Here is a 21338-nt window from a genome sequence, read left to right on the forward strand (position 1 = left end):
AGTGCTTACTATATATGTGAAGAACTAGAGATAAAAAAAGAAAGAAACAAAATTATCTCTGCCATCAAGGAGCTTATATTCTACAACATGGATTCATATAATAAATGTAAAACAGGTAGGTTGTTGATAGGCAGCATAGAGTCATGAATAGAGAATAGACCTTACAGACAGGTCCTAACTTCAGGTCCAATACTAAATTTATGACCCCAGACAAATCACTTAACCTCTTCACATCCACAGTGCCAAACTGCATTCATTGGTAAAGGGAATTCCTTCATCAGGAGCTCTCTACATGGAAAAAAAAATCAAAGATCAGGACCTAAAAAATAAATACAAATGATGTAAAGGAAAGAGTAAATAGCTCAGTGTAGGGGATGATACCAGAGCTGTGCTTTGAAGGAAGTTTAAGGGTATGTTTGTTTGTTTTCTTAACAAAAAGTAAATAAAAATTTTCAGATGAAACAGTAAGCATATCTCATTTTAAAAATGGGTGTGTTATGAAAGTTAAATGGATTCTGTTGATTGAAGGTTAGAACCAGAATAGGCTTCAAAGATAGTTTAATCTAACTCCCTCATTTTATAGCACAAATTGAGGGCCAGAAAGGAAAAATTCCTTGTCATGATCACACCACTAGTACACAGCAGAGGCAGATTCCAAGTTCAGTACGCTTTCTACTCTCCCATGCTGCCTCTAAAATGAGAGGGCTAAAGGCAAAGAGTTCAGTGTGAAGGGAAAGATGAAGGGTGAGATCTATAATTTTCTTCACATCCCCAGGGGCCATTTGTGTGTCTGGCTCTCAGAAACTTCAAAGGGATCTCTAAAGGGAAAGTTTTACAACAGAAATGAAATCTTGCTTTACCTTAGAAGTTAGTGTATTGAGACTGAAATTTTATCTAAATGCCATTTTAAAAGAACTCTCTGGGTTTAGAAGTAACTTAAATAGCTGACCTAGTCACAGAAATGTTCAAATGTGATATCTTCTGCCCAACTATCTAGGATCTTGCTGTCATTATAAAGGCATTAAAAAACATTATCAAAGATATGTGTGACCAGGATAGGAAGCTGTTCAAATAGCTAGGATGAAAGACAGTTCAAATGGCACATTAATACCAATCCCTACCCCAAGAAATTGACAGAACATGGACAGAACTTCAACTAGAGGAATTATAAGAGACTTGGACAAGCATAATTCAGTACACAGGACCTGGAGGGGCACTAGACCACATCTAGGAAGAGAATACTCTCACACCACTAAAATCACAAGCCCTTCAAAGAACCAAGTCAGTTAATGGCCCAAAGCCAAATGGCTCACATCTAAAAGGAACATTTTACTTCTATGTGAAATGTTTCCTCCTTTGAAGTCTTATCCCAATACCTCATGATAGTGTGTGGCAGTGAACCTGGGTTATCAAAGAGCTTCCTAATGCTGACCAAACTCTAGCAGACGTTACCAAGTAGAAAGACTTGAATAAGAGCTTGTGAATAATATGGGACATTGATGTAGAAGATGCCCACTGCTTCCCCAGAAAGGCATGCATCCTTCTGAGGTGATTCCTCACCTAATCTCACAATCCTCTGCTAATCCATATCACCATGTGGGACAATTACCTTGGGGCATCATGGGCCAAGGTCCTATTGCCTATTACCAAGGCAGCTCACTCCCTCACCCATCTACCTATATTGCCCATGAGGCAAAGCTAGACTCTAAGGGACAAGTCACTCCCTCTCCCAGTCACTCCCACATCCCACCCCATCAACCATCCTTGTATTGCTACCCCACTAATTCCATCTGCCCTAGAAAAAAAGAATTCCTAATTCCAACTCTGTCTTTACATAAGGTTGCTCTGAGATTATCCTTATGATTTTGTTGTTGTTATTATTCAGTCATTTCAGCAGAGTTCAACTCTTTGTGATCCCAATTGGGGTTTTCTAATAAAGACACTGGAGCAGTTTGCCATCTCCTCCAGCTCATTTCACAGATGAGGAAATTGAGGCAAACAGGGTTAAATGACTTGCCCAGAGTCACACAGCTAATAAGTGTTCGAAATCAGATTTGAATTTAGAAAGATGAATCTTTGTGACTTCAGACCCAAGCATGCTATCCACTGTTCCACTTAATTACCCATGTGATCTTGGATAAGGCATTTAATTTTATGGACTTAAGTTTCTTATTAGAAAATAATGTTTTTGTAATAGATGGTCTCTAAGATTTCTTCTAGATCTAAATCACTGATCAGGCAAAGTATCAAATGATGTGATTGTTGTTCCAAAATCAGGCAGGCCAAGTTTATCATAAAGGCTCATCATCAAAAATCTGTAGATTCAGGTGAGGAATATTTTTGGCTGCTGAAATTCACAAAACGATCTGCTAAGGTAGAGAAAGATACACTGGAGAAAGTACATCACCAGTTAAGTTACAGATGTTTTGAAGTATCTGAAGAATAAAATGTTTAATGAAGAAATACTCATTATAAACTCTGAAATCATGAATTAAAGAAACTTAATTAGAAAATAGAAGAGGAATTGCACCTGTGATTTCACTAGCATAGAAAAATCCCTGATAAGGAAATCCCCTCTGGCAATGCAGTTCAGCCTCTACTTTGATGATGAGTTTCCTAGGACAATGAGAGTTTTCAAGAATCTCAAAATAAATATGAGGCTGAGGCAGGGCTGGAGTCCAGAAAGGCTTTCTAACACTGAGATTGGCTATGCCATAATATCTGTTATACCATACTGACTTTCTCTGTAGAAAAGAGACAATTCTGAACACATCCTATATCCAGTATGACTCAGAACCAAATATTTGTAGGTTTTGCCTTTCTCTGTTTACATTCTACCCAAGTAAAATTAAGTCAACAAGCATTTATTTAGAGTTTGCTGTGTGCCAAGTGCTGTGCTAAGTTCTGGAGATACCCCCCCCCCAAAAAAAAGAAGTGCCTGATCTCAAGGAGCTCAGTCTCATGGGGAGACATCATACAAAAATGTATGAATAAAGAAAATATATTCCAGATAAATTAGAGATAATCAAGAGTAGGAAGGCACTAGAACTAAGGGGAATTGGAAAGAGCTTCTTGCAAAAGATAGCAGTTTAGCACATTCTCAAAGGAAGCCAGGGAAGTCAAGAAGTGGGGATAAAGAGGGAGAACATTCTAGACATTGGGAATAGCCAGGAGAAATGCATGGCATTGGGAAATAGGGCCTCTTGTTCCAGGAATAGTGAGGAGGACAGTGTTGCTGGATCCCAGAATACACAGAGAAGAGCTCAATATATTATAATGCCATCTTGCTCTCCTAAAGTACATGGCTGCTAGCTGCCAAGGGCTTCCCCTTCTCACTATGTTTTAAGGACAGAAAAGTTGATAAGCTTTTATTTTCTTACCTAATTGCTAGCTTTAAAAATGGCTAAGTCTCCTATATCCCTGTGTTACCCTCATTGATAATGAATTCTTCCTGTCCTTATCTTGTGAGCCAGTTCTGGAAATCACATGCCTTTTGAATGAGAATGATCCAGTTTATAGAAATAATGAATGCTGGGTCTAGAGGAAACAACACCAGCCAGGGATCTCAGGACCAAATCAATACTTCATCAGGATATTAACAGATATTGTGTTAGTTTCCAGAGAATGGGAAAACTCAAGAGGCTTTTGTGTGTGTGTGTGTGTGTGCACGTACGTGTGTGTGCGCACGTGCATGTGGGTAGGTGTTTTCTCTTTAGGAGGATCCATTAGTGTTAATTGGGTGAATCTCAATTTGGGCTTTCATCTGAAATTTAGCTAAAACATTTCTTGGAGTTCTCATTTTGAGGTCTTTTTCAGGAGGTGATCAATGAATTCTTTCAATGGTTAATTTTATCCTCTGGTTCTAGAACATCTAGGCAGTTTTCCTTGAGGATTTTTTGAAAAATGTTATCTATACTCTTTTTTTCATCATGGTTTTCAGGAAGTCCAATAATTCTTAAACTGTCTCTCCTAGATCTATTTCCCAGGTCAGTTGTTTTTTCAAGGAGGTATTACATTTTCTTCTATTTCTTTTTTTTTTTTTTTTTTTGGTTTTGTTTGACTGATTCTTGAAGTCTCAGTGAGATATTCACTTCCATTTGTTTAATTCTAATTTTTAGTGAATTATTTTCTTCAGTTAGCTTTTTTTTTTTTTTTTTGCACTTGGCCAATTGAACTTTTATATGAAGTGTTTTGTTTATTGCATTTTTTTCCATTTCACAGATTTTGTTTTTCAATGAATTGGTTTCTTTTTATATATATTTTATAAGGAGTTATATATTTTTTTCCATTTCATCAAGGTGTTTTCTTCAGATAATTTCTGGTTTTCCTTTTCCATACTCTCTTGCAAAGATTTTGTTTCCTTTCCCTGTTTTTCTTCTAATTCTCTTTTAAGATCCTTTTTGAATTCATCCAAAAGTCCTTTGTGAAATGGGGACCAAATCATATCACATTTTGGGGCTTCATCTGGAGTTGAGTTGTCTTTAGGAACCTCAGGATTTGAGGTCTGTTTTTTTTCTTTCTCCATAAAAACTATCTATAATCAGAATTCTTTTTGCTTTTTTGCTCATTTTTAAAGGTTGATGTCTGTTTTTAAGGCAAAGAGGCAACAGCTGCTTTAATTTGCCCTGGGGTGGTTCTGCTCACTGACTTCCAGTAAGTAAGTAAGTAAGTGAGGCCAGGTTCCCTTTCTTCAGAGACTCAGTGGCTCACTTTTAAGTGGCTTGACTTTTACATTTGCTTTTGGGTGTCTTACAGCAAATCTATTGTACCTCTGGCTTTTAACCAGGACAGAATAGCCTAAGAGCCTTACAGTAGATTCCCTGGTCCAAGACCCTGCAACGCTCTGGCTCCCCACCACAGCTTCTTGTCTCAGGTTCCCTATGCTGAACTCTGGACTCAACAGGATTTCATCTGAAATCTTTATCTTCTCTATCTTCTCCATCTTTCAATCAAGGGAAACAAGGTGGTATGAGAGAAAGATAATTTGCTCTGGAGTCTGCTTTACTAATTTGTTCATTTCACAAGCATTTACTAAGCACCTGCTGTGTGTCAGGTGTGATATGAGTGTATAGGGATATATATATATCAAAAATTGAAGTCTTTTGTGCCCTCAGAGATTTTGAATTCAATTGGAGGAAACAATGTGAGCTCAGATTAGTAAATACAGTAAAACAAAATTAGACCTGTGATTTCATTCATGTAGAGAGTTCCTTCACCAATGAAGGTCAGCACTTTTTTCAAAAGGTAAAGTCTTAACTGCCTGGGGCACTGAAAGGTGAATGACTTGCCTAGGATTGTACAGTTAGTATCAGAGAAAGTACTTAAATTCAGCACTTTCTGGCTTCAAGGCCAGCTCTCTATTCACTATTCAATTTCCTCTATATATATACAAAATATATACAAGTAATTAGGAGAGGGGGCAATCAGGAAGATTTCCTGAGAGGCAATTGGGAGGAAAGATTGTAAATAAAACTTAGTAAGCACCTACTAAGTAAGCTAACCAATGATCTCATATGATCCTCACAACCATGTGAGTATGTGATATTATGATTCTCATTTTATAGTTATGATCTTGCCATGGGGTGGCACAGCTAGCAAGTATTGAATGCCAGATTTGAATGTAGGCCTTTCTGCCTCTGGGTTCAGTACCACCTTGTTATCTGAGAGACGAGCATAATTTTTTTACAAGAAGTGGTAGATGAGCTGGACCCTAAAGGGAACTAGGGATTCTAAAAAGAAGAGGTGAGAAGGAAAAGTATTCCAAGTGTAGATAAATCTCTGCACATTCTGTATGATCCATCAAGAAGAACAGATTTGAACACATTCTAAGGTCAAGGTCTTCACTGGCCAGTTCTTCCATTAAACAGGCCTGAGAAAAGGAGACAAACTAGAAATGAAATGCTGAGAACAAGGAATAACAAGAAGAGTTTGGATGGAATCTGGAGGTGGTAGGGGAAAGGAGGCAGAAGAAGGCATGCAATAAACCTGGAAAGGCAGCATATAACTAGTTTATGAAGGGCTTTAAATGCCAAGCAAAGGCATTCATATTTTATCCTAGAGTGATGCTTCTTAATCTGTAGTTCATGAATAGACAAGAAAAAAAATCATATCTTTATTTTCATTGATCTTTGATTTCCTTTGTATTCAACACCAAGAATTTCACTATATGCATTTAAAAAAAATTTGTTTTACTCTGAAATGGGACCCATAGACTTTGCCAGACTGCCAATGGGATCTATGACACACAAAAAAGATGAAGAAATCCTGTCCTAGAGATAAAATTAAGAGCCACAGAACTTTCTTAAAGAAAGAGGCAGCACATTTTTGGACCCTTGGGTGCTTGGGCTTCAATGATAACCCTGACACCCACTAATTATAGAACTAGTGGTTGTCATCGATTTTTTTTGAATCCCATTCTTTCTTCTGTCAAGTAATATGATAATACTAATGCTATTGGCCTCATAGGGCCATTAGGAGAAAATTACATGAATATGAATTCTTAGTCTTTTAAATGAGTTACTAATTCTTCTATTCTTCCTAATGCTCAGTGCAGCAAAGTGACTATAAATGTCTGGTTTTGACTCAAAAAGGTCTCTGATCTTGGTGGATCAATTGGAATATAATCCAATCCAAATAACTGGGCATGTTTTTAAATCCAAGACGTTTCTAAGAGTAGACCTTCTACAAGGCACTGTGCTCATAAGAGTGATGGGTTGCAGCTGCTCTGATGGAATGCCCTGGAATTAGTGAAATGCTCGTCCTCTGCAGACCTCTCTTTCCAGAAAGAAGTTCCCATCACAGCTGCTGACTTCCAGTTTCCTGGATCAGGGCCTCAGGAAGCATATAGCAAAAAGGGAAAGGGGAAGCAGAAGAGAATCAGGTCTCACAATATCCCCATCGACTCTGTTTCATATTGCATAAAGAGGAGAAACTCAGGGAGTAATAGGTGGTCAGGGAGAATGGAGAATGTTGCCAAAGGAATATGGTCTTTGCTATCTAATCCCTCAGTCCCCATTTCTTTTTTTTTTTTCATAATTATAACTTTTATTGACTGAACCCATGCCTAGGTAATTTTTTATAACATTATCCCTTGCACTCACTTCTGTTCCAACTTTTCCCCTCCCTCCCTCCCTCCACCCCTTCCCCAGATGGCAAGCAGTCCTATACATGTTAAATATGTCACAGTATATCCTAGATACAATATATGTGTGCAGAACTGAACAGTTCTCTTGTTGCACAGGAAGAGTTGGATTCAGAAGGTAAAAATAACTCGGGAAGAAAAACAAAAATGCAAGCAGTTTACATTCATTTCCCAGTGTTCTTTCTTTGGGTGTAACTGCTTCTGTCCATCGTTGATCAATTGAAACTGAGTTAGATCTTCTTTGTCAAAGATATCCACTTCCATCAGAATACATCCTCATACAGTATCGTTGTTGAAGTATATAATGATCTCCTGATTCTGCTCATTTCACTTAGCATCAGTTCATGTAAATCTCTCCAAGCCTCTCTGTATTGATCTTGCTGTTCATTTCTTACAGAACAATAATATTTCATAACATTCATATACCACAATTTACCCAACCATTCTCCAATTGATGCAGCCTCCATTTCTTAAAGTAGTCCTTGCCAATGAACCTATTTGTCCCCTAATTGGACTCCTATATGAGAGGCAAACCTAGCCTTTGACTTTTATCTGATCTAGCAACTGATCATATATCCATTGGCCTCATTCCAACCATAAAAAAAGAACTCCATAGGGTTAGGTAAGAAACAAAGTCCTAATTTCACATGTGATTTGCTGTGCAATTCCACTAATTGGCCATTCACTCCTTTAGATAAAGTACCATCTCTTCTATTGTTTTTAGAAAGGCAACTACCATAGGGCACCTAAATATCACAGTGAATAGAGAGAAGGCTCTGGAGTCAGGAGGATCTGAGTTAAAATGTTACCTGAGATACTTGACACTGGCTGTGTGATCTTGGGCAAGTCACTATCCCAATTGCCTCACAAAATAAATTTAAAAACAACAAAGCAACTGCCCTTAGCAGAAATAACTTAAATATTGAGCTCTTTAATGTGATTCCATTTATCAGCTGAAGACATCAGGGATTCTGATTACATTATTTTGTAGGGAGACAAGCTAGCTGTGGCAATTCCTGTAATCCAAAAAACTTCTTCTGTGGTTTATAATCAAGCCTCAGGTTTGGCCACATTCCTGTAAAAGCTGATGACCACAGCTAAGTTAATAGTCACTCAAGTATTGGAAGAAGTATTGTCTGTATAGTAAGAGGACTCAGCTCCACCATGGATGTGACTTCTGTAAAATGAAGGGGTTGTAGTAAGCACTAAGACTCCTTCCTATATCTATGAACCCATAATAGAAATGGAAATATTATGTAACGCCTTCAGGCAATATATAGAGATATGCATATGTGTGGGTATATATATGTGTGTGTGTGTGTATGTATATATGTATATACATACACATATATATACATACACATATATAAAAATATATATGTATGTATCTGTGAGGCAGATAGATGATTAGAGTATCAGCCAGGTGGTGTCAAGAAGATTCATCTCCTCTGACCTCAGATACTTGCCAGCTATGTAACCCTGGACAAATCACTTAACCCTGTTTGCCTCAATTTCCTCATCTGTATAATGAGTCAGAGAAGGAAATGGTAAACCATTCTAGTAATCTTGCTAAGAAAACCTCAAATGGGGCTCTCAACCTTGTTCTATCAGAACTAAATAAATCAAACAACAAAATAAACAAGAAAGAAGTCAAAGAGATAAATAGAATTTTAGAAACGTTAAGTATGATAGACCTTTGGAGAAAACTGAATGGGGACAGAAAGGAATACATTTTTTTTGGTGGTTTCGTGTACACAAAAATTGTGTATTAGGGCATAAAAACCTCAAAACAGAATGCAGAAATAGTAAATGCATCTTTTTCAGATCATGATGTAATGAAAATTATATGTAATAAAAAGTTGAAGAAAAATAAACCAAAAATTAATTGAAAACTAAATAATCTAATCCTAAATGATCTGATTTTTCTTACGCAGCATGATAAATGTAGAAATATGAATAGAAAAAATTGCACATGTTTAACATATATTAGATTACTTACTGTCTAAGGGAAGGGAAGGGGAAGAAAGGGAGGAAAATTCGGAACACAATGCATTGCAAGGGTGAATGTTGAAAACTATCTTTACATATATTTTGAAAATAAAAACTATTATTAAAAAAAAGATAAGAAAACCCTAATAGGATCACCACTGAAAAATAACTAAATAAGAACAACAGCTCCCACCTCCCATTTGTTAGGCTTAAATGAAATATTTGTGAAAAATACTTAATTTGGTTCCTGGCACAAAGTCCTTGCTTTTTCCCTTTCTGGGTAATTATCTGTAACCTGCATTAGCTACCTGGAGCTTCCTCATCTAGGACCAAAGAAGTCATAGCTGCATCACCTATCCCTATACAGGCATATATTTATATATCATGTATTATATGTGTATCAAATAGACCATATCAATTTAATATACACATTAAATTGTCATGGTCTATTTTAAAGATCTGGGGTTGAGTTACACATAAAAAGATCCTAGCCAGGATGTTTGAGAAATTAACAGATGATATTTAGCAAACATTTTGACGGGTCATAAAGAAACATCTGCAGTGAGTCTGGGAACATGAAAGCGCCTTGGAGCAGAGTGTACTGGGGAAGGAGGCCCCTCCGACAGCCAGCTCAGCAGCTGCTTTGGGTTAAGCTGCCAGGCAGCAGGAAGAAGCCCCGTGGCTGACTTCAGTGCCGAAAAGAATACTACAGTTTGCTGAGTCTCCAGCAGGGGGAGCCCTTTTGCAGTAAACTCTCTACCTTTTTTATATACCTTCATTCAAGTAACAAGCTGGTTCCTCTATAAAGATCTTTCTGCTTTGAGGGTTTTCCTCTTCAGGAAACTGCTCTTTGATTGGATGATGAAACGAGAATAAGAAACAAAATCTGAATGGGCCTTCATTTTCCCATCACTTTTCAAGGAAAAGAAAATAGGAATGAAATTGTGTTGATTGTCACTATTGGTCTCTAACCATGAACACAAGATTGAGGAACATTGTTCCTGGGAACAACTCAACAGTAAATTATTCTTAAGGACCTACTAAGCACTAGGCACTGTCCTTGGTGCTAGGAATACACAGTCACAAAGTCCCTAACCTTAAGAGATAGTGCTGGGGCAGCTAGGTGGTACAGGGGGATAGAGCACCAGCCCTGAAGTCAGGCGGACCTGAGTTCAAATGTGACCTCAGACACTTCCTAGCTATGTGACCCTGGGCAAATCACTTAACCCCAATTGCCTCAGGGGGAAAAGGAGGTGTAGTGCTGTTATCATGGCTAATAAAAAATACAAAATAATTTCAAATGGGGTACTTGAACTACCAATAGCTGGGGGATCTAGAAGCAGGTGACATTCTCATAAGAATTACTTCTTATAAATAAACTTCTAGATCAAAAGTGTACATGAGGACACCAAAGAAATGAATGTCTCTTCATTATAGCTCCTTCATAATATCTTCATATCTCCTGAGCCAACCAGCTACTTGGCCCTATGTCCTATGTTCCAATGGCATGTAAAAATAATTGCAATAAATAACCTGCTTCCATTTGAATCATTGGGCTCTCTATCACTTCTAGGATCAAATATAAATTCCTATTTGACATTCAAAACCTTCCTAGTCCTTTCCCCTCTTATCTTTCCAGTTTTCTCATACGGTATTGTTGCTGTTGCTATTCAGTTATTTTTCAATCACGTCCAACTCTTTGGGACCCCATTTGGGATTTTCTTGGAGGGGATCTTGGTGCAATTTGGCATTTCCTTCTCAGGATAAGGAGATTTTTACAAATAAGGAACTGAGCCAAACAGGGTTAAGTGACCTTCCCAGGGTCATCCAGCTAGTAAGTATCTGAAGTCAGAGTTGAATCCAGGAAGATGAGTCCTCCTAACTCTAAGTCCAGCACTCTATCCACTGTGAAACATAACTGTCCTCTCTTATACCATACTCACCTCCATTTATGTGCCATCCAGTGACACTGACCTTTTTGCTGTTCTTCACAGAAGACACTCCAGGCAATTTCTCTGTCCTCCATGGCTGGAACTCTCTCCCTCCAAATCTATCCTGGCCTTCAAGTCCTAGATAAAATTCCACCTTCTAAATATCTGACCATTGTTGACTAAGTCCAACTAATCCTGTTTGCATATTATATCCCTCATTAGGTCCTTAGGAGCCACCTTTATCTTACATCTTGTTCCATTGCCTAGTATATCTAAGGCACTTCATAAATACTCATTGCCTGACAGAATCTAAGATTCAGAATTACCCAATTTCAAATGTTGCTTTCTCTGCACATTATTCCAAGTCCATTTCTAGTACTTCAAAACTCCATTTATTTGAAATGTGTGGATAACATATGTAGGTATAGATGTATCTGTGTTAACTGATCTCCAACTTATTTTTTGAAATAAAATTCTACTACTCAATTCATTACATTCCTGCTGCACTACTCTACAGATGCAATTTTATGTTTCACAATCTATATTTGGACTTTTTAAAGCATATTCTGGGAAATATAATTTAGTAGATGGCTTTTTCATTCCCACAATACTTACCCTATATGTTTTCTGCAATTCTTTCATATTTACTCTTTTCAGAGTCACATTTCAAAAACCAGTAAAGAAAATTTATTTATTCACAAAAGAAGACATATTTTAAAACTCCAGGACAGAAAGTTATTTTGTTGTTTTTGTTTTTGTCTCATGGACCCAGTGAAACCTATGGATTCCTCAGGATAAAGTTTGTTGCCTATATTTGCAATTGAAGAAAATGCTAAATTTTAATTAGAATTTTGTAAAAATATATGTGATTTTTTCTTCATGCAAATTCATTTTCCCTGAAATATACCCATTCTCTCCTTGGGGAAGCCCATAAAGACAGATTAAGACCAAAATCACTATTTCTTTTACAAATGTAAGAACTTAGATTCAGATTAACTACTGTCTTATTCTTTTTTTTTTTTAACTGTCTTATTCCTAATAGCAAAAAGTTGCCTGGCTAAGCCCAATAAAATTCAGTTTAGATCAAAGAATATTTTGAGATCTTTTGAGAAGCAAACTAAATAGTGTTCTGAAATTGCAGAATGAATATTATGCCAAAAAAAAAAAACATAACCCTTATTAGGACTTAAATGAGGTCAGCTTTATATCTTTAGTAGCTTTCTTTTTCTTCTCTCCAATTTTTGGGTGCCAAAGTGAGAACTAAAAATATATTTTCCACTTGAATTAAAAGTGAATAAATAAGAAGGAGAAGTGTGAATGGGACATTCATATGGCATCAGAGGCTAGGTATGAAAAGCCAAAGAAGGATCTAGCTTATCAATCCATCTCCACCTTCTCATATTCCTTCAGCTCAGGTTCATCATCTTCTTTGCTTCTGCTTAAACATGGTCTCATTTTCTTCCCTGATCCCCATGGCCTGACTCCTCTCCTCCTCACCTCTCCTTGAGCAGCTGTTGAATCATGAAAGAGACTAATGAGTTGGTTTTGCTGCTCAGCGGCTATGACAGAGGGCAGGTGGCAGCCAGGGACTGGAGAGAGTATAAAACAGTCCTGGCTTGAGGTGGTACAAAAACACCTTATTATTATACATGTAAAGCTATTATATGCATTATCTTTACTGAAGAGTCTTCCTCCTGGAAAGAAAATGAAATTGGCAATTAGGTAAGCAGTAGTTAATCCCCTTACTTTTAGTATTGGATTTTAGGCCATAAAGGGAGGCCTGTTTAATTTCACTCAATCTGCTGTGAGATTTTCCTGAAAGTCATATCTGGCTCATCAAAAGGCAAAGAGCATTTCCTCATTATTTATCTCTAATTTGGATGGACTGACATGGCTATCATTATTGAATAAGGGTAGCAAAATGTAATAGGTAAAGTTCTGGGTTTGGAGTTAGGAAGACCTGGGTTTAATGTGAATCTTACTTGGGACATCTGGTAGCCTGGCCTGGAATCAGGAAAACCCAAGTTCAAATATGACCTCAGACACTTACTATCTCTATGAACCTGGACAAGTCATTTAACCTAGTTTACCTCAATTTCTTCATCTGTAAAATGAGCTGGAGAAGGAAATAGCAAACCACTCCAGTATCTTTGCCAAGAAAACCCCAAACAGAGTCATGAAGAATCAGACACAACTGAACAAAAAATAATAAACAACACTTATTAGTGTGTGATCCTGGATAAGGCATACTTCCTTGTGTGTCATGCAATTCCTTAAGACTAATCTACTAAATCATGTGAAATTCTGAGCTACTGCTAGTAGAAGTTCCATTGGGAATTGTCCACTCTACTGAAATTATGTTCATTTCTTGACTTTTTTCTTCTTCATTCCACATTAATTTCTCAGTGTAGTCATTAAGAATTGCTTTCATATACAAGGCACAAATTGGAAAAAAAGAGGAAGCTAAAATAGGAGGGAGAAGATGAGATGGTGAGATTAACCAAAAAATCATTGTTGCCAGACTCAGTTTGGGGAACTTTGATCCATGAAACATCCCTTTGTTTTATAGAAACTTTTTATGAGATGGCCTCAAATAACAGAAAGAAAACTGACCTTGGAGTTAGGAAAAACTGGATTTGAATCATACCTCAGATACTATGCTATCTTGAGAACAGACTCAGTGTCCTCATATATAAAATGGTAGCACATCTCAGGGCTATTGTGAGGATTAAATAAAACACTCATTGGATGGAGTAAATTCAAATTCAGCTTCAGACATTTGCTTGTTATGATGCTAGGCAACTAGACATGTTACTAGGCAAGTCACTTAGCATACACTTGCCTGAATTTTTTTCCTCTGTAAAATGGGAATAATAATTGTACCTACTTCCCAGGATTGTTATGAGGATTAAATGGAATTTTATTTGTAAAGCACTTAGCACAGTGCCTGGCACATGGTAAGTTCTGTATAAATGCTAATTCTTGTTATTATTAATATAAAGTGCTTTGAAAATCTTAACGTGCTGTATACATTAAAGCTGTTATTATAATTATTCATATTATTAAATGTCATAGGAACTACACAAAGGAAAATCTGGAACATTTAGCAATTTACTATAAGAAATAGATTACATAAAGTTTTAAATGGGCAATCCCATTTTGTATAATTGTTTCCTTAAGGAGCCTTATGCTACAACTATTGCAACAACTAATTAAAATGCCAGAAACCCCCACTTCTGAAAGGAAGCACTTTCATTTCCATTAACCCAAAGCAAAAGTGATGCTGTCTCAAGTCAGGACATGCACTTAACTCTATCTCAGAACTCAACATCTCACTCCTACACTATACTTTAGTGTAAAACCTGGAAATGGTGTGACAGACTGTACAGAGCTACACCAAAATTAATACTGTCTGGAGAGTAAATACACCCCCTCTACCCCATTTGTGCTACAATTGTCTGAGTACCCTTCCCTCTGGATTGCCAATTAGAATCCTGGACTTTCTCTAACTTATGCCTAAGTATAAATGCACTACTCTGGTTGATGGGACATCAATATTAATTCATAATTCATAATATGGTCAGACTTTTTCACATGTAATCACAACTGTAAGTCTCAGGAAATGTTCTTATATCTAGCTGAAAAGAGCTCTCCCTTCAAGACCTGATCATCTTTAACCTTTTTATGAATCCTAAAAACAGGAGGAAAGGGGAGGGGGGGAAGGAGAGGGAGGAGGTGTGGGAAAAAAATACGTGGAAGACCAAAGTATATGGCATCTCTCCATGGTAGCATTGTTTTAGCATCATCATAGTTGGTATTTATATAATGCTTTAAGATTTCAGCCTTTCTATTTTTTATTTTATTTGATCATCACAATACCCTGTGGAGCAAATGCTTAACTGCTATTGTTGTTGCTGCTGCTTTTGTCCTTCAGTAAATTCAGTTATATACAACTCTTCATGATCCCATTTGGGTCAAACCCCTGGAGTGGTTATTTCTTTCTCCTGCTCATTTTACAGATGAAGAAACTGAGGTAAACAGGTTTAACTAACATCCGCAGGATCACAGAGCTAATAACCTTTGAACTATTTGAACTCGGTTCCTCCTGACTTAAGGACCTGATGCTCTAGGCATTGAACTACTTAATAGTCTGGGGAAAGTGCTACAGCTTTATTACCCTCATTTTACACTTGAGGAAACTGAAACTGAGAAAAGTTAAGCGACTTGCCCCTGCTCACACAGCTAGTTAAGTGTCAAAGGTAAGATTTGAACACAGGTCTTATCAAAGGCAGGTTCAGCATACTATCCACTAAGCCACAATGATTCTGTTTCCATGACCTCTTTTCCCACAAATGTTGGATTTTCAGCTAAGAGGTCAAGGGAAAGGGATCATGGAATGAGGGGTCGGTATGATCAAAATGAGGTATCTAACCCCTTGAATAGATTTCCGAAGGGTAACAAGCATTTTGTTATAGATATTAACTAAGTCTGAGATCCTTTCTCTGGCTTGTAACCAATTGTCAAGGCTATTTTAACTGATTAGAGTTTCATAAATCTAAATTATGTGTGTATAGAGGATTATTACACACTCAAAAAATGTGCTTTTAAGTGAATCAGAAGTTGAGATAGAGGTGTACACTTCTCCACTTTCTTTTTTTCTCAGATATAATCTCTATATAAGACTTTTCGATTCTTTGCAGTCATGAGACAATTTAAACTGGTTATCTGTTAGCTCTCTGTCCTGCAGTCTCTGAAACCCCTTTGAAATTTCTATGGCCATGTTCACTGATAGTTTTTGGAGAGCTTTTGGAGCTACTTGAGTATATAGACAAAACAAAATAAAAAATATCTATATCCCAAACAGGAAGTATAGTCCTATTTTGCCATTCTTCTTTTTATTAATTTATTTATTTTTGGTGAGGCAATTGGAGTCAAGTATCTTGCCTAAAATCATTAGACTAATTATCTGAAACTAGATTTGAATCCAGGTCTTCCTCACTTCAGGGCCAGTACTCTATCCACTTTGCCATCTACCTGCCCCCTTTGGCTATTGTTAAAATTGAAATGGAGTTGAGTTATTTCATGGAGTGCTATAATGCATAGGTGATATATTTCCAGCTAAATCTTAAAAGATCTAAAATAAAAAACAGTGGAGTTAAAGGCAAAGATTGCATAATTAACATAATATCTTTCATAGGAATTGTCTACTTCATATTATATATTGGCCATGCAACTGCTCCTACAATGAATTGACACAACAGTTCAATACACCTCATTTAAAGCCATTATAAAGCTTTTCATCAAAGATCTGGTTATGAATGTTTCCAAAGAAGTAATCAATGATGGTTTTTATTGTGGTTGGGATAGATTTCTTTAAGGAATGAAAATTTCCTGTAAAATGAGTGCACATTGCATCAAATACTGATAAGACATGATCTCTTTTATTTGGTTAAAGGTAAATGTAATGTTTATATTTATAACAGTGAGCCTGCTTCTATCATGTAAGCCTCATATAATTTCATAAAATTAAATTTTTATGAAATAAAAATTTCATAAAATAAAATAATTTCGTTTAAAAATCCCCTTGAAAAAGGTTCTATGATGATATTATATATAAGCCTTGATATGCTACAACCCTTGATCAAGTCTTAGGCAGACTAAAGGCTATAAACAGGCAATTTTCAGAAGAAATCAATGCTATTTATAGTTTCATTAAAAATGTTCTAAATCACTATTGATTAGAGAGTGGCAAATTAAAATAACTCTGAGGTATTACTTCATACCTAACAGAAATAACAAATGTTGGAAAGGACAAAGAGAAAAATAGGTACACTAATAAACTGCTGGTGGAGTAGTGAATTGATCCAACCATTCTGAAGAACAATTTGTAACTATAACCAAAGAGCTTTGAAACTGTACATACATTTTCACCCAGCAATACTATTATTAGATCCATGTCCTAAAAAAGGATCAAAAACAAAGGAAAGGGATCTATATATGCAAAAATGTTTATAGCAGCTCATTTTTTGTAGTTTCAAAGAACTGGAAATTGAGGAGATGCTCTTCAATCGGGAAATGACTGAACATGTGACACACTATTATGATGAAATATTACTGTGTCATAAGGAATAATAAGGGAGAATGGGTTCAGAAAAAAACATGGCAAGATCTATATGAACTGATGCAAAGTGAAGTGAGAAAAATTAAATCATTGTGCACAGTAGGAAAAATTTTATAATGATGATCAATTGTGAAAGACATGGCTACTCTGCTCCACACAATGAATCAGGGACTTAAGATGAAAAAAATGTTATCTTTCTCCAATGAGAAAACTGATTAACTCTGAGTGCAAAGTTAAATATAATTTTCTCACTTTCTTGGTTTTTCTTACTTTTTAAAAAAAATTTGATATTTGACAATATCAAAATATTTTTTGCACAGTTTTTCATATGTAAGTGATATATTAAATGCCTTCTCAGAAGGTATGAAAAGGAGTGAGAGGAAGGAAGAGAATTTGGAACTCTAGGTCTCAATGATTTCATTTGAGAAATAAGATGGTTGACCTTGATGACCTCTAACATCCCTTTCAACTCTAAAATTCTATGATTTCTAAGACAACATCTGTGGCATTGGGTTCCTGGACTATTTGCAATTCATTAGCTCTGAGGCCAAGCAGAATAAACCAGTCTTGGAAATAATTATTTGACTACTTGCCCAGGACAAATAATAATTTGTACCAAGAAGTTAGGAAGAATCTTGCTTCTATTCATTTTTTTCTCATAATGTATAACCCTGAGTGAGAACAGACTAGTGGAGGATGGGGAGGTGGGGCAGGAAGTAAAGGTGAGTATTTTGTTTGGCAAATATAATAATATAATTTTCGAGACTGCTTTAAACTTTGTGGTATGTCCCTCTTTTTTGTACTATACCCTAGTCATAAAGTTACATAATCTACCTCCTAATTAATTCATCTTTCCAGTGAAACCATTCCTAGATCCTCTCAATACTAATATTGAGGATCCTAATTTGATTATATGTCAGAACAAATAGACCTTAGATCCCTCACTCATCTACTAGCATTACTTGCCATTACAAATGGAAATAGTTTCCAGTCACTATTGGCCTAAACAAGTATTTCGGCAGTGAAAGGCTTCAGAAGATTCCATTAATTTCTCAGTCAATCAGTTCCATGTACTTTTACTTTTCAAAAAGGAAAGAAAGAAAAGAGGAAACCATAGTTATCAAAAAGTTGTTTTCACATAAATTGTTCTATGTGTTTGACTGGCAGTTGTGTGATTTAGTTTGGTCAGTAGCAGTCATAGCCAAAAGCTAATTTTTCTTTACCAGATCCTATTATGTTACTTGTTATTGGGACTTGACACATACCAGGTAGTATTTGTTGCTTAGCACTCATATGATTTAATCACTGATTATTTGTTCTGGTCAAGGGAGAAAAGACCTACTCTTTTGTTAGAGTTCTCTAAAGAGAAGTACCTATTATGCAAGTAATAGGTGGCAGATTATTAAGGAGCGCTTCTCCCGGCTCTCGTTCTTGCTTCAACAGTGTTTGGACAGAACAGATCTGGGGTCCCGCCGCACCTCCCCTCGCTTTCCTGCAGCCCGTACGCCCCCGCGATCAGCCGCCACCCTGACCAGCGGCCTTCTCCTTTCGCCATCGGTGCCTCCAGCTCCAGCTCCCAGATCCGCCAAAACTCCTCCGAGGCTGAGGCCGCACTCAACCCGCTGGCTAACCTCTACTTGCAGGCTTCCTACTCCTACCCGTCCCTGGGTTTCTATTTCGAGCGGGACGCTGTCGCCTTGCCGAGAGTGTCGCATTTCTTCCGGGAGTTGTCGAAGGACAAGTTCGAGGGCGCCGAGCGCTTCATGAAGCTCCAGAACCAGCGTGGGGGCCGGGTTCTCCTGCAGGTTGTGCAGAAACCTGCCCAAAATGAGTGGGGCCGAAGTTTGGAGACCATGGAGGCTGCCCTGAACCTGGAGAAGAGTCTGAACCAGGCCCTTCTGAAGCTGCACGCCCTGGGCTCGAGCCAAGGGGACCCCCAACTCTGCATCTCTCTGGACAGCCACTAGCTGGGCGAGGAGGTGAAGCTGATGAAGCGACTGGGCGACAACCTGACCACTCTGAACCACTTGCAGGCCGACCCCCAGGCCGGACTGGGTGAGTACCTCTTGGAGAAGCTGAGCCTGAAGCAGGACTAGGAGGGGTTGCAGGCCAAAGCGAGGACCCCATCCCTCTCCCCCCCCCTCCCAGAGGGCACACCCCAATAAAGCTCGCTATCACATTGCCAAAAAAAAAAAAAAGACATATAAGATAAGAGGCATCGATGGTAAACTGATTTCATCATAGACAGTAATCTAGTCAGATTGGTCTCAGTCTAGTCAAGGTCTCTGCTGATATATATATGTAACAGGAACTAGTGTCTGGTCCCCTTACCTGAGAGCTAGATGTGTTACATCTCAACCTTTTCCATAGATTCTCAGGTAAGATGAATGAAAAGCCTAAGAGACAGAGTTTATAGATAATTAATTATCAGTTTGTTAATTGTGCTAGCAAATAACAAATTGAGGTCCATGGTTTCTCTCATAACCAAACACCCTGAATGGAGGCCACAAAATGTTTAAATGCCTTTGGAAAAGGGGGTATCCCTGAGAGTGAAAATCAACTCTGGTTGGTTAACAATTAATGAGAGAATGAACAGTATAATGAGAGATTGACTTTTTTCTAATGAGGGGCTGGAAGATGTATCAGGGATCCTCAAACTTTTAGAATAGGGAGCCAATTCACTGTCCTTCAGACTGTTGGAGAGCCGGACTATAGTAAAAACAAAAACTTTGTTTTGTGGGCCTTTAAATAAAGAAACTTCATAGCCCTGGGTGAGGGATATAATCATCCTCAGCTGCCGCATCTGGCTGGCGGGCCGTAGTTTGAGGACCCCTGAATTGTACGTGATTGTTTCAGCACTTTCCCAGATCATCTATCTTCATATAATCTATACAAATCTCCAATAATCTATACAAAAGAATATATATCTTTCTTTGTTCTTTCTTTCTTTCTTTTTCCTTCCTATCTATCTTGCTGCCTATCTATCTAGTTACCTAACAAAAGATAATAAGAAAATAATCATTTTTCTCATAGGATCCCTTAAAGTGGTTTGGGCATATCTAGGCTCTCCTATTAGTTCAAGTTCCCCACTGACTGTCTTCCTCACTTAACAATAAGATTAGCTTTTGCATAAGAATATTTACTTTAAAGATACTTTAGAGGAAACAAACATAGAAACATTCCCCTGCCAACACCTGGAGTGTCATAATCTATTCCTTACCAGATTTTTCTACAGTCTCTGGGGAAGGGTAAGAGATTAGGTTCACAGTTTAGCTCAGTCCCTATATAGCATCAGTCTCAACAAGTTCCAAGTGCATAGCACCCCCACTCTCATCCCAGGCTCAAGTCTTAACACATTGATTTCTCAAAACTTTCCTGCTAGGCTGGAAGCAACATCTGGCCTGGTCTTAGTGTATTAATCTCCCAGGTCAGAGAATTCTACAACTGTAGAATTCTAGAACTGAAAAGAATAAACAAAACTGGACCAGAACCCCAAGTCTATTTCTTGGGTTCTAGGGTTTATAAGGAAGGGAAGGGGCCCTTCCTCCATCCAGTTTAGTGCATTGTAGCTATGCTGCAAGTGAATAAAACATTCACTACTGGATACTACCAGAGAGAATAAGGATGTTGTAACCTGTTAGTCTTAAAAACCTAGGCAGTTCATACTACATAACCAATAGAATGAGGCTGTTTCTCCCCCACATGATTAAGGAATGTAGAATATCTTCTCTGAGTACCGAATCCCTGGTACATCTTCCACATGGGTATTTCTATGATGGATGATATGAACATATGCCAAAGCCACATACACCAATAAGTGAACAAATACTCAAACATTCCTTATTTTCTTATCTCATCTCTCAATACCCCCCAGAAACATCTAATTCAGCTACAAATATTCAGAAAAATAATAGATGGTAATATTTGATTGGAATTTATTAGAAACTGGTTTTTAAAAGAGAAAAATCTTCTTAAATGCACAGAAAATATGTATAGAAGAATTGCATATGTTTAACATGTATTGGATTACTTGCTGTCTAAGGGAGGAGGTGAGGGGAAGAGAGGGAGAAAAAATTTGGAACACAAGGTTTTGCAAGGGTGAATGTTAAAAAACTATGCATATATTTTGAAAATAAAAGGCTAATTTTTTTTAACT

The 21338-nt window shown here is 37.4% G+C and overlaps 1 protein-coding gene across 1 annotated transcript in view; it reads left to right on the forward strand.

Moving 5' to 3' along the window:
* Positions 1 to 19278, forward strand: part of LOC127557293 (ferritin light chain-like) — a 38994-nt gene extending 19716 nt beyond the window's left edge. The window contains 1 exon segment of the mRNA XM_051990665.1: positions 18626 to 19278. Coding sequence (XP_051846625.1) covers positions 18626 to 19278 — 653 coding nt within the window.
* Positions 19279 to 21338: the final 2060 nt, after the last annotated feature.

The sequence above is a fragment of the Antechinus flavipes genome, chromosome 3 (assembly GCF_016432865.1).
Source record: "Antechinus flavipes isolate AdamAnt ecotype Samford, QLD, Australia chromosome 3, AdamAnt_v2, whole genome shotgun sequence".
Lineage (NCBI taxonomy): Eukaryota > Metazoa > Chordata > Mammalia > Dasyuromorphia > Dasyuridae > Antechinus > Antechinus flavipes.